The sequence below is a fragment of the Carassius auratus genome, linkage group LG28B (assembly GCF_003368295.1).
Source record: "Carassius auratus strain Wakin linkage group LG28B, ASM336829v1, whole genome shotgun sequence".
In the NCBI taxonomy this organism is placed as follows: Eukaryota; Metazoa; Chordata; class Actinopteri; order Cypriniformes; family Cyprinidae; genus Carassius; species Carassius auratus.
The window spans coordinates 502,782-516,456 of NC_039293.1; the positions used below are offsets into that span (position 1 = coordinate 502,782).

The 13,675-nt window shown below is 37.7% G+C and overlaps 1 protein-coding gene, 1 long non-coding RNA gene and 1 pseudogene across 2 annotated transcripts; 2 read left to right on the forward strand and 1 right to left on the reverse strand.

Moving 5' to 3' along the window:
• The first annotated feature begins 342 nt into the window (after window positions 1-342).
• Window positions 343-1,057, forward strand: LOC113067660 (uncharacterized). The gene is made up of 2 exons (XR_003279429.1): window positions 343-383; window positions 467-1,057. It is a non-coding gene; the product is annotated as an uncharacterized LOC113067660 (long non-coding RNA).
• An 849-nt stretch (window positions 1,058-1,906) lies between these two features.
• Window positions 1,907-7,760, reverse strand: LOC113067645 (elongation factor Tu, mitochondrial-like). The gene is made up of 10 exons (XM_026240020.1): window positions 7,680-7,760; window positions 7,116-7,162; window positions 6,644-6,782; window positions 6,395-6,561; window positions 5,264-5,533; window positions 3,905-4,037; window positions 3,676-3,780; window positions 2,842-2,993; window positions 2,632-2,751; window positions 1,907-2,540 (listed from the first exon to the last, which is right to left on the reverse strand). The coding sequence occupies exons 1-10, from the start codon at window positions 7,714-7,716 to the stop codon at window positions 2,370-2,372; spliced, it is 1,341 nt and encodes a 446-aa protein (XP_026095805.1). The 5' UTR covers window positions 7,717-7,760; the 3' UTR covers window positions 1,907-2,369.
• A 1,024-nt stretch (window positions 7,761-8,784) lies between these two features.
• On the forward strand, window positions 8,785-9,894 carry LOC113067525 (hsp70-binding protein 1-like; annotated as a pseudogene).
• Window positions 9,895-13,675: the final 3,781 nt, after the last annotated feature.

Sequence of the window (13,675 nt, forward strand, 5' to 3'; positions counted from 1 at the left end):
TATATAATAGACAAATGAATGTGTGGTAATCTCTCTTCAATATGCCACAGACTACATAAATCCTGATGAAGATGGAAAACAAGACACTGGTAAAGATTTCACTGTGTTTTCATATATGCACATGTACTGTATGAAATATTGTAAGAACTGTCATAGACAAATGAACGTGTGTTAATCTCTCTTCAATATTCCACAGACTACATAAATCCTGATGAAGATGGAAAACAAGACACTGGTAAAGATTTCACTGTGTGTTCATATATGCACATGTACGGTATGAAATACTGTAAGAACTGTCATAGACAAATTAATGTGTGGTTATCTCTCTTCAATATGCCACAGACATAAATAGTAAACAGCAGCCCATGGCACCACGGAGGATGGTGAGTGTGTGTTTATCAGGTGTTGAAGACATGCATGTCTCTTTACATGTGATTAAGCGTGTGTGTGTGAACGCTTGTTTCAGATTCATATGAGAAGATGAATGGAATCCCAGTCTCGCTGCAGATAAAGAAGAGATGGAAGAAGGCCGTGTGAATGAAAGAGATGCAGAGAAATGGACAACTGCAATCAAAATGCAATTAACTGAGAGCTTATTTTTAAAATGTAAACCTTTAGGGGCAGCTACTGGATGACAACTAATTATATATATTTTAAATATAAATAGCCTATATCAATTATACATTACATTAAAAAAAAACAACAACCTTGAGATTGAAATCAAAATGGACTACTTGCTTCAAAGACTTTTAGGGCACAATTAAACACAGCAAAGAAACAATGACACACAAGCCATGTTTCACTTTCCAATCAAATCCTGAATTGCACTCAAAATGTTGCATGGCATAATATTAAAAGGTGTTTTTTTTTTTTTTTAAACCTTTTTATAATTGTTTTTTTATATATTTGTATTACGTTGTTTTTTTTTTTTTTTTGTTTTTTTTTTACAGTTTTTACCTGTTTCTTTCTTTTGGCCCCTTTAAAGTCACACTATGCACATTTTCGCCGCTAGAGGGCGTTTATTCAAAATAAACAAAGACAACTACCCAGTAGCCGATGACGCTGTGACTGAGTGTGGAATCATGGGAGTTGTAGTCTTCATCCTCACAGCCGATGCAATCCAACGGACTTGTGGCACTCGACCAGAAATCATGTTCATGATTTATTATCGTAGTAGAATGAAGCAGGGTGAGACTGGAAGCGGTCGATGTGAAACGAAGCCACAGCACAAGCACACGACAAAAATACCTACAAGTTGCTTTTAAGATGTTCTGTTCAAGCTTTTATTTGATGCGATCTGGGTGGAGAAATTCACTTTGTGTTTAGAGATAAACTGGTAAATATCACAAAAATGTCCTGGTCCTATATTACTTTAAAAATTTCATTTAAATGTATTACTTCTACATAATTAAAGCAATTATTTGAATAGTAACGTTACATATTTATATGAAATTAATGTTACTTAACATTTAAATAATAATTTTCATATAGGACATTAAATCACAGTACTAATTGTTTATTTATGCATTTTTGTTTAATCTCATTTCATAAAGTCTCTTTGTGAAATTCATTATCTGGGTTGCAATTTTCAAGACTTCCTGAACATTGTTTTATTGCTGTAATAATATTCAAGTAAATGTGACAATATAGACTCCATGAATGAGATTACTGTCGAAAAGCGAATTCAAACAGCTTTTTCATAATTTTGTCTTCTTACACACAATCATTCACCATCACACCAAATTGTTTTGATTTAAACATCGCACTCAAAAGCAACAACTTGAACTTTCCAAAAATGGGCTACTCTGTTAACACACACCTTAAAAATATACAATAGTTGCAACTTAAAAAAATCACTCTACTCTAAATTTTTTTCTTGTTGAAAAATGCAAGACACAAGGCTGAGTCTACAGACCTACTGAATTCATTTTATTACATTTTTTTAGACTGATGACCGGTAAACAGACAGCAAAAGAGCATAATGTGTGTCTGAGGATGAGCGACATGAAATGACAAGCCAAGTACAGTTTAAATTCAGAAACTTTCCTCAAATGTACTGTTTTTCACTTAGTGAATAACTGACAGCTCAGACGAGACAGAGGATAGTGAAAGCAGAGCATGTAGCGAACATTTTAATGTGCTGAAATGGACACAAATTATTCCACATTTCATTTGCTTCTTGGTTGGGGACATGGGTTTGCAGAGACATCAGCAATCAGGACAAAGACATCCTCCTTAGCAAATAGATTTAATTTTGCGATATAAACAGGGCCGCAATTCAATTCTAGAGTGACATTTCTAGAACTTCAGTCCAAAAAGGCTTCGGACACCAGAGTCTCAAAGAGTTTCCTCTTTTCCCGTCATCTTTCTCAGCCCCAGTTGTATTTGTCGTCCTCTGACATGGAGAGGATTTCTGTGACCAGGCCTGTGCCGATGGTTTGGTTGCCGTCTCGGAGCGTGAACCTTTGGCCTTTGTCAATAGCCATGGGCTGTCTGAGGGCCAGGATCAGAGACGCGTCCTCTCCCGGCATCACCAACTCCTAAGAGACCAAGAGACAGAGATATTAACACATTTAAAGTAAACATTTCTGGTGCTGATATATATTAAGTATTTGCACAGCTAAAACGTACCTTGCCCGGAAGCAGCTGTACTATACAAGCCATGTCCCAGGTGTGAGAGAACATGATCGGCATGAAGTTTGTGCAGAACGGCTTGTGTCTGCCGCCCTCCTCTTTGCTCAGGACATAGACCTGAAGACAAAGAGTTTAAATGATCGATAGGTTTGTGAAGTAGGACAGAGCTGCTGAACTGATGTTTATGCTGTTTTTAAATTCACACACCTGAGCTTTGACCTTCTGGTGCGGCTGGATGGATCCCGGTTTGCACATCACCATGCCTCTCCTGACATCCTCCCTCTTCAGACCGCGCACCAGAGCGCCCATGTTATCGCCCGCCTCCGCCCGATCTAGAGACTGGTGGAACATCTCGATACCTGAGGGAACGAGCAAGAAACAGAGAAGATCAGAGTGACAGTTCAATTTCTGTGTGAAGCCGAATCATATCGCTCTTAAACCCCAAGAAGTGATTCATCACCTTATCTCTCAGCTATTTATGAGAAATCCTCATCATTTGTTGATGTAGTGAAAATGTCAGTGTATTTTAAGAAGCCCATGGAACAGAAACCTAAGAATCAAACTAAATTATTAATAATATGTTTTTGTTGTTTTAATATTAATTCTATACTATTACAGTATGTAGTGTTTTGAATTAGCTTTTACTTATATACATTCAGTTAGTCACCAAACCAACAATTCAAAGCTTTAATCTTACACTGTTAATTGTAATAATTTAGTTAATAAAAAGAACACTATAAGACTAAAATTCAAAGACATTTTCAGATTAATACACAAAAAAACAACACTTTCTTTGTGTTTCCAGTTAGCTTCCATAAAAGTGGTTAATACATTCAATTTCAGGCTTTCTCCTTTAAATATGTTAATGCATTGGACAAAATGTTCTCCAAAAACATATTCAAACACTGAAGGGTGTTAAAAGAATCAATGATGTTCAATGTAAGATCCATTCCAAATACATTAACCATATTTTGCACACTAAAGTACTGCCTGTTAAGATACAATGCATGTTTATGCATTGAGCAGGAAATATTTTCTCACCAGTGATGACAGACTTAAAGCAACGATTGTGTCCGAGAAATTCACATTCATCTCCTTTCTTGATCGTTCCTCGCTCAAGTGTGCCAGTGACCACAGTACCTCGACCTGCACACAGAATTCAGAGTCAAACCCACACACACACAAAATATTCATTACAGAGATGAAGCAAAAAAAAGCACATTCAATCACACGAATACCACATCTGCACTACCTCAAGAAGAAAGCACACCTGGAATAGAATAGACTCCCTCTACAGGCAGCAGGAATGGTTTATCCAGATCTCTCTTTGGCAAAGGAATATAATTATCTACCACCTCCAAAAGCTTCATAATGGAGTTTACTCCCAGCTCCGGCTGCCTGTTCTGAACACACACACACACACACACACACACACAATCATAACAGCAGCACTGAAATGTGTGATTTAACACTGTTCAGAATACATCATTCCAGTCTCTTCACCACTGCCTGTGCATACACATATTAACATTGTCTTCTGTTTGAATATTTTGTTAAAGCTGCAGTCCATTAAGTTTTGCATCTTTGTCGCCATCTATGTTTGAAAACCTGGAACTGCAGTTCCTTGTGGAGTTGTATTCCCTGCGTGGGTAGTGATCCAGAGAGGATGAATCTGTTTAAAGCTGAATGTGTAGCTGTCAGTCACCTCAACGGTGTGGATAATCACTGTAGTTAGTAATCACAGATTCTAGCCCATGTCTTGGAATATAAGAACCAACTAAGAATTTTCACAGAATATTGTCATCTGAACAAGAAACAAGTCTGACCAACTTAGAAAAAAAAGCATTACAGTAAATTGCGCTATCAATGGTGTTTTAATCTAATGATCGATTAGCACATATCACATCAAACTCTGCAAATTATTATTATTGTTATACTTTGTTCTCAAATTATTAATGTTAACAACATCAGCACTGCGAGACTATGAGTATAGTGTATAAGCATGTAGATTTCAATCTCTGTACAGTCTAATCTCTAATTTTCACATCATTCGAATTTCATATAAAAAATTTTTATTTGAACCCAAAAAGCAAACGATGCTCCCATCGAACTGATGGTCGTTAAAATACACATCTTATGTGAACCCAGGCTCTCTGTAATCAGAAGCTGGAATATAATTTAATTTAATTCACTTGTTTCATATAATCTTTCCTGATTACAATCTGCCATCAAAACGATTTTTTGACATTTAATTATTCCAGCTGCTGTGGGAATAGTCCATAGTGCCATGCTTGAATTTCTCGCAAAAACGTAACGGAACCACTTAAATTAGAAAACATTATTATATATTAACCGTTGTGAATCTGGCTAAGGTAAGGCGATTGATGTACTTGCTCAAATATTGATTTTAGATCATTTTAACCCTAAAATGTTACAGACTGCAGCTTTAAATATAATGTTTTCCTGTGACATGCAGCTGTATTTCCAGCATCATTACTGTCACATGATCCTTCAGAAATCATTCTGTGATGCTGATTTGCTGCTCAGCTCTCAGTAATTATTGTTGGTGTTCAATAATTTGTTGTAACAATCTTACTTAATTCTTAAATCACTCCATCTCCATTCTTACCTCCAGAGCACAGAGTGCCGATCCAATAATAACTGGTGTGTTTTCTCCGTCGTATCCGTACTCTGTGAGCAGCTCTCTGATCTCCAGCTCCACCAGGTCCAGCATCTCCTTGTCCTCCACGGCATCGGCTTTGTTGACGAACACCACCACGTGCTCGACGCCGATCTGCCGCGCCAGCAGGAGGTGCTCACGCGTCTGTGGCATCTGACCGTCGGTCGCCGCCACCACGAGAATACAGCCGTCCATCTGAGAGGTGCCTGTGATCATGTTCTTCAGACAGAGACAGGCATTTATAATACAGATGTCATGATCGTGCATATACACACACACACACAATAATGTTGGGTCAGTAAGATTTGTTGAAAGAAGTATCTTATGCTTGCCAAGGCTGCATTTATTTGAAAACAGTAATATTGGGAAATATAATTGGAATTTAAAATAACTGCTTTCTATTGAATAGGTATTTAAGTGTAATTAATTTTTCTTTATTTTTTAGTTTTCTATTTTAAAATATAATTTATTCCTGTGATTCAAAGCTGTATTTTCAGCATCATTCCTCCAGTCTTCAGTGTCACATGATCCCTCAGAAATCATTCTAATATGATTTCTTCTTCTATTATTATTATTATTATTATTATTATTTTTTTTTTTTTGGGAACCATGATACGTTTTTTTTTAGGATTCTTTGCCCAAGTCAACAGCGCTTATTTGAAATAGAAATCATTTGTAACATTATAAATGTCTTGACTGTCACTTTTGATCAATATAATGCATGCATGATTGATAAAATAATAATTTATAAAACATATAGTTCGGTCCTTGATTCTGATTGGTCGAAGCTGTTGTAAATTCCTCTACAAACATCTTCGCTTACTTCTGAGGAACTACATTGTTTGGTGGAAGAATACTGTTTTATCAATATCATTACACTTTATTTGCTCTGTTTTACTCTGTGAAACCTTACTACGTATATGGAATAACCATTTTATAAAAGCAATAACTCCCTGCTTACATCGTGCCTAACTATGTTTTCTCACTGTAAACCACGGATACCTAGGGCTTTATTCTCCTCTTACTGACCCCAAACTTTAGAAAGGCAGTGTAGTCATAGATATGATCTGTGTGCGATACCTTAACGTAGTCAGCATGTCCGGGGCAGTCGGTGTGAGCGTAGTGTCTGTTGGCGGTGGTGTACTCCACGTGCGAGGCGTTGATGGTGATCCCTCTAGCCTTCTCTTCAGGAGCATTATCGATATCCTCATACGTCTTATAACTTGCACCGCCGGCCTCGGCAAGGACTGACACCAACAGATGAAGAAGATACACTCAGCGCACCACGTCTGATTCATCAGAGCAAAGAGCAAACTCCAGTCAGCTCACCTTTGGTGATGGCGGCGGTCAGCGTGGTTTTGCCGTGATCGACATGACCGATGGTCCCGATGTTCAAATGGGGTTTACTACGAGAGAAAACCTTCTTTGCCTCCGCTGCGAAACTCCTCCGACTTAGAGGAACCGCACACTAAAGAGAAAAAAAATCAAACAAAGACACATTCATACATTTCAACTTTACTTGTAAATGCTCTTATAATACTATACACTAGTAGCATTATATGTCATACATTCCAATTAAATATACATAGAAGGCATTTAAACAAAAAGGGAAAATGTTAGGTTTGATAAATGTTAGCTTTAAGTATAAGTTAGTTTGGATTTAATAGTTATGCAGGTTATAATATTTTGATTTGACTTTACTCTCAATGATAATTCTAAATGACATAATTAATCTTATGCATTTCAATAAAATCTTGTAATGTGTTACGTTATATAGATATTTGCAGATGAAAACACTCACCAGTTTATAAGAGCTGTGCAGTAAACTCGGTGAGGTCAACTGCAGAGCTGGAAAAAAAATTAGGGAAAATGTGCTTAATGTCACACATAAACCTAATAATTCATAAACATGAGATTTATACTGTCTTAAGATTCAGATACGAGTCTGAAAATTGCTTTAACAATGAAAACAATTAAAAACAGGGCTCAATATCACATTAATCAACCCAAAACAAAACCAATGAATCAAAGCCCCAGTCTCTTAGCTGTCAAAAATAGCACGAGACTGAAACAATCCTAATCCATTTCCCAGAAGTCTAATCTTGACACAGGACAGGTTCTCGGTTATACATGCATGCACACCCTGATGCATTACTGTCATTTAGGTTGCAGTATCTCTGCGGTTCATGAGACAAGACTGAGGAACTTGACCTTGCTTATGAAACGCACGAGCATCCTTCCTCTATCCACTCTGACTTTCACATATAAACTTATATATGATAGATCCCGCTCGTGGAACACTCGTAGCTTGAAAACAGTGTCATTGGCACAGGGGAAAGAAAACGAAAAACATTTAGTAACTTACCGGAGAGGCACGCGCGGATGCCCACGAGCGCAGCCATTTTGCGGACAATGACAGTCTCGCATGCGCGCGGTGACGCACACATACGCCATCAACACTGGACGCGTTTTGCGCCTTACCGTAAACATCCTAAACAAATGGACAAAAGTCGGCTCTGGCTGTGTGTGCAGCGAGATTGTGTGAGATTGTGTGCGGAGCGCGTGCACGGTATTATTACTACTGCTGGGACATATAAATTATACTATTAATAAACACAGAGTTTTTAAATGTACGTTAAGCGCACTTAGTTTTTCTCGTGTTTTATCTTTAATTTGTTCCTGGAGTAGAATGTGATTCAGTTTATATTTGCCCAATGGTCCCTTATCTGTGAGATATTGTATGTAAGTTAAATAATATAAATGAGTGCATTAAAACATTATCTATGATAAAATATCAGTAAGTCAGAAATACATAGTTGAAAAAAATAATCTGTGAAAAATAATGTAACTGATGTATTTATGTATATATCTGTAAGTAAACAAAAAAAAAATCTAAAACATCTGATATTATATATTTTTAAGTGACATAATAATAAAAAAAATTCCCGAAATAATAAATTAAAGAAATATGTCAAAACATTTCAGTTCACAACGTGCCCTTATGAAACAAAAATATATTGCAGTATATTGGAAATATCATGTAATATATTAGGCATATATTCTTATATATATTTATTTTTTCCAATATATTGCAATATATTGAAAGCGGCAATCATTTGTATATTTTGCAATATATTATATAATATATGTATGATCAATATATTATTAAATGTATTCAAATATATAAAATATTAGAAAATAAAAAGGGAAAATAATATATTACAATATATCACAATATATTTTAAGAAATATATTGGTAAATATATTTTCCTTTCGTAAGGGTGACAGGAGCAGTTACCACAAACAGTCAGCAAAATAAATATTTTTTACAAATTGTAAATGTGATTTTGTGACTATCATTTGTCTTTATAAAGTGTTAATAACGAATGTATTTATTGGACCTATTAAAAAAAAAACATTTATGGACTAACAGAAAAACACTGATGTGTGATGAATCTTTTTCTCCTTAGATGTCAGAAGGTGGAGACAGGCATCACCCCTGTAATTTGTAAGGTGTGCCTCAGATGGCTGTGGAGGCCGGTTCTGCTTCTCAAGATCCAGCTCCATGAGAACACCTGATGCAAGTGTTGACAAAACAGTAGCGCCAGCCACCATGCAATCTCACAGATTTACAAGTGTATGCTGTTATAATGATGTTAGTGTTGCATATTATATTGCTTTCTCTTATCCAACTTTCTAGAGGATTTTTCTGAGAGGAGCTCTTGTAAAAGTGTGTAAAGGAAAGATCGAGGTCGAGCAGATGAAACGCTGTTTGGAAGTGTTGTGTAGAGATGAATGCAAGCAGAGAGGGAGCGATGAAGAGGAGGAGGATGAGCGAGAGGAGGTGCTGGAAATGCTTTCTGAGCTCTGTGAGAACTCGGATAATGCAAGAGGTGTGTGTGTGTGTGTGTTTGCTCTTCAAACACTCGTGTTTTTTCTTGTAATGTGCATCCTAACACATGCATTACTTCTAAGTGTGTTTTGCAGATCTGAAGAAACTGGGCGGTCTGGATTTGTGTATGTCCCGGTGTCTCTGTCACTCCGAGCTGGGGTTCGATGGAGGTCTGCTCAGCTCATTGCCAGCTGTGCTCAGAACATGCCAGAGGTGCAGTTCTACCTGCTCAACCAGGGGGCGCTGCTGACTGATATAAAATAATCCACACAATTATTTATGAAAGAAAACCTAGTTATTTTTGGTTGTTGACCAAAAATTTTTATTGAAATTTTTTATTGAAAAGCTTCCCAAAGCAAGTCTCCTCTTTACTGTCTCTGGAATTAATAATCTTTAACTCATGTCTCTTGCAGGTAAAGCCCGGGAACAGGAAGCAGGTCTGTGGGACTTCCTGTCACATGATGGCTTTTCAGTGCTGATGAGGGGGATGCAGTCAGACAGTGAGAAACTGAGAACTACATCAACCTTTCTTCTGTTAAACCTTCTGACCTGTCATCCAGAACACAAAGGTAGTGCTGATTCTGTTCTGTTAGACCATATAGACCATATAGACCTTTTTCTTCGCTTGTCCATGGAGGGCGCCATAGCGGCGAGTGACTTCCTGTGGGATGCTTCGAACTTCCGTTAATCCGTTTACCAACTGTCAAGTTACGTTAGTGTAATGGCGAATCGCAGAGGCTCTGGGAAATTTTGTGCTGCTAAAGGCTGTCACAACAGCTATAGGAAGCTCAAAAATGTTCTTGATCAAGAGTGTTATGATCACAAGCCAACAATAAGAGCAATAAGAGCAGAATGTAAATGCCCAAGACCATTTAAATTGCACAAGATGCCATCCGACGACGACGGTAAAAGACATTGGCTCGCAGCACTTAATTTGAAATGCCCGCCTCGTAACGTCCATGTATGCTCATTCCACTTTGTGGACAGACAACCAACGACAGAAAATCCATATCCTGAACTTTGGCTTGAATATGATCGTCCATTAAGTAAGAAGAGAAGACGACGAACGTGGCCGGACGAAAGTGAGAATATTTACTAACGTTATTTACACGGCTAACGTGCTATTAGGGCTGCACAATTAATGGAAAAAATGCAGCTTATGATACAATCATACAATCAATCATTTTAGTATGTAAGAAGACCAAGTTCTCATGATGTGTATTTAAACATTTTTAAGAGACCAGCGTTTCATTCAGCATTTAAGTGTATTCAATATTTAATATATATTCAGCATTAATGTATGTGTTATGAAAACTAAATTTTGTTGCAGTAGTTTCAGTGTTATCAAATATGATAATCACAAAATGAGCACTGGTTTATAAAACATATTTATAGAATTTATAGAAATTGAATTATTCTGACTCATGTATATATTTTGGCAGCAGAGTGTGGTTTGTCTGATTATTTTACCAGCTGTAAATGTATAGGACCTTAAGGCTTGGTTTTACAGGCAGGGCTTAAACTAAGCCAGGATTGGGCCATAGTTCAATCAGGACATTAAAGTTTTTTTATTTTATTTTTTATAAACGCGCCTTAGAAATTACATTACTGGTAAACATGGTCTGTTAAATACTCTGCATCGTATGGTACATTTATCAGAATGTGTTCCTTTGGAGACCAGACAAACAGTTTTGCCATTCTCAGCCCTGTACAAAACATGCCTAATTGTATTTGCCTGTAGAAGCCTCTGACTCCGTTCTTCTGTAATTCAGAAGTAATTTGATGTAATTTGATGTCACTATTATTTATGGTGAAATGGTCTGCTAGAGAGGTGGTGTTGTTCTTGGGAACGGGACACTTTATTTCCAGTAGTTCCATACCATTTATTAGGCCATCAGGGCTTGCAGACAGCCATGGTTCTGCCAGGCTGACCCTGATACCTGAGTGGGAGACCTGTAGACCTTTTTCTACAAGAAAGCTACAAGCTATTGCCTCTTTCTCATTTCCATACTTTGTAGCCGCATTACCCCGAAAGGTAGGAAAGAGATGCTCTTTCATGAATTTATCAGGATTTGTTGTTGCTCGCACTGGTACACTTTTAGCTGAACTAGCAGTGATCCTGGGCTGTCTTGCACTGTGCCACACCTCTGACAAACTCTGATTTTGTGTTTGCATCTCCAATTCAGCTGCCTGGTCAAAGTTCAGTTCTATGTATTTGCTGTAAAATGCTTTACATTTACAGCAAGTCAAAGTCTCTCCATGTGGCTGGTGGACTTCTAAGCTCTCAGTGTCATTTCCTTGCACTGATACATTGGCAGTGTAGCATTTTTCCAAAAGACTGTTTTTTAATTCAAAAAGTGGTCTTGTGGCTGAAGAACTGACTCTCTACCTGAAGTCTTGATGTGTGTCATAGCTTGGTGTAGATGGTAGCCTTTCTCCCTCCCTTGTTGAAGAGGCACCATGTACATCCTCAGCTTTGTGACGTCTAAAGGTCATCTGACTGATTCTTTTCTGTTCAAGGTTTCTTCTGGTTCCTGCATTCCACCTACACTGCTCATCAGTGCAAGATAGCCCTGTCATACCACTGACCACTGCATTTTGCACCTTTCAAAAACCAGAACATATTGTTTACTTTATTATTAACAATACATTACCATAAGCACTTTTTTTTGAGCTAAACAATTTAGTTAGAACTGAAATGTATAATTGGTTAACTATTGCTGTAAAAATAAGTCTTCACATTGTATCACGCAGTCAGTCCTTGTAGTGGTCAGGTGTTTTGCTATTTTATTACCCCCTAGTATTGTTAGGTTTGCGTTTAGCTACATTAGAAGTTTTGCTGTATTTATAAATACCCACCTTCCACAACACAGCAGCAGCATGACTACAAGACCTGCCAGGACCAGCTACACAGGAGCATCCAGCTGTTTCCACTACTCCGTTATTTTGTAACATAACCCACGCGATGTGATTTGGTTTATTAATAGCCTGACTCGGCTCTACCTCCGCTTTCAGTAATGTGAACTGCTGATGTTTATGGCAAAGAATTCGTCCAATTTTGTTACGGTGTAGATAACTGTATGCTTTGGTACTTTTATAATTTCTAAGTTCCTCGCCATCCAAGCCCTCAGACAAAACAAGATAATTGAATATGTCAACATATGTGACTGCTGGCCATTGTTTCATATCATCAAACCAGGAGGTGGCGCTGGTCAACTTCGTAGGATGTGGAACAGACAAAGTTACATTGTTTACGGTTTTTGTTAAATAGCCTTGGCCATGCTGCCACCGCAAACTAATGTTACCGTTGCTTGTTGACATTATGGACGTTAAAAGTAAGTAAAACCGATTACAACTGTGGTTTCAGAGCGGTCCAAAAACGCTTTAAACGGCTAATTAAACGCATCTAGTTGCGAACTGGAAGTTCGAAGCATCCTACATACGCGTACGCGCAAAGCATAATGGGTAATTTCGCGTTCCATGAAAAAGGTCTATAGAGTCCAGTTTGTATGAATAACTGTTTCCATCACCCAGTTTTTATGCACATTTTGAAGAATTGCGTCAGAAACAAGTGATGGAAATGCAGAAAAAAAAGAAAGAACTTATTTCACTATGTTTTATGCTTACTGAGGTGGTTTTTTATTTGTGTGGTAAACGACTCAATGTGAATATTATTGTGCTTTGTCTGCTCACCCTGGGGTGCAAGGAATTTATTTGAAAATGATTACATGAGTGGCTTCCCTTGAACGATGAAAACAAAACTGCAGTATGCTGATGAGCAGGGGCGGATCTATAAAAATATTGATGGGGTGGCGAGAAGGGGGCAGGAATTTTTGAGGGGTGGCAACATAAGGCAGACATATACAGTCAGGTCCATAAATATTGGGACATCGACACAATTCTAATCTTTTTGGCACTATACACCACCACAATGGATTTGAAATGAAAGGAACAAGATGTGCTTTAACTGCAGACTTTCAGCTTTAATTTGAGGGTATTTACATCCAAATCAGGTGAACGGTGTAGGAATTACAACAGTTTGTATATGTACATCCCACTTTTTAAGGGACCAAAAGTAATGGGACAGATCAAACTTTCATTTTTTAATACTTGGTTGCAAATCCTTTGCAGTCAATTACAGCCTGAAGTCTGGAGATCAATTAGACATCAGCGTACGCTGGGTTTCATCCCTGGTGATGCTCTGCCAGGCCTCTACTGCAACTGTCTTCAGTTCCTGATTGTTCTTGGGGCATTTTCCCTTCAGTTTTGTCTTCAGCAAGTGAAATGCATGCTCAATCGGATTTAGGTCAGGTGATTGACTTGGCCATTGCATAACATTCCACTTCTTTCCCTTAAAAATCTCTTTGGTTGCTTTCGCAGTATGCTTCGGGTCATTGTCCATCTGCACTGTGAAGCGCTGACCAATGATTTCTGAAGCATTTGGCTGAATATGAGCAGATAATATTGCC

Excerpts from the sequence above, each read along its gene's own strand:
- LOC113067645 (XM_026240020.1), bottom strand. The coding sequence starts at position 7,716 with ATGGCTGCGCTCGTGGGCATCCGCGCGTGCCTCTCCG. Across the intron at positions 6,783-7,115 it reads TGCACAGCTCTTATAAACTG|TGTGCGGTTCCTCTAAGTCG; the intron begins GTGAGTGTTTTC and ends TTTTCTCTTTAG. Across the intron at positions 2,752-2,841 it reads ACCAGAAGGTCAAAGCTCAG|GTCTATGTCCTGAGCAAAGA; the intron begins GTGTGTGAATTT and ends CTTTGTCTTCAG.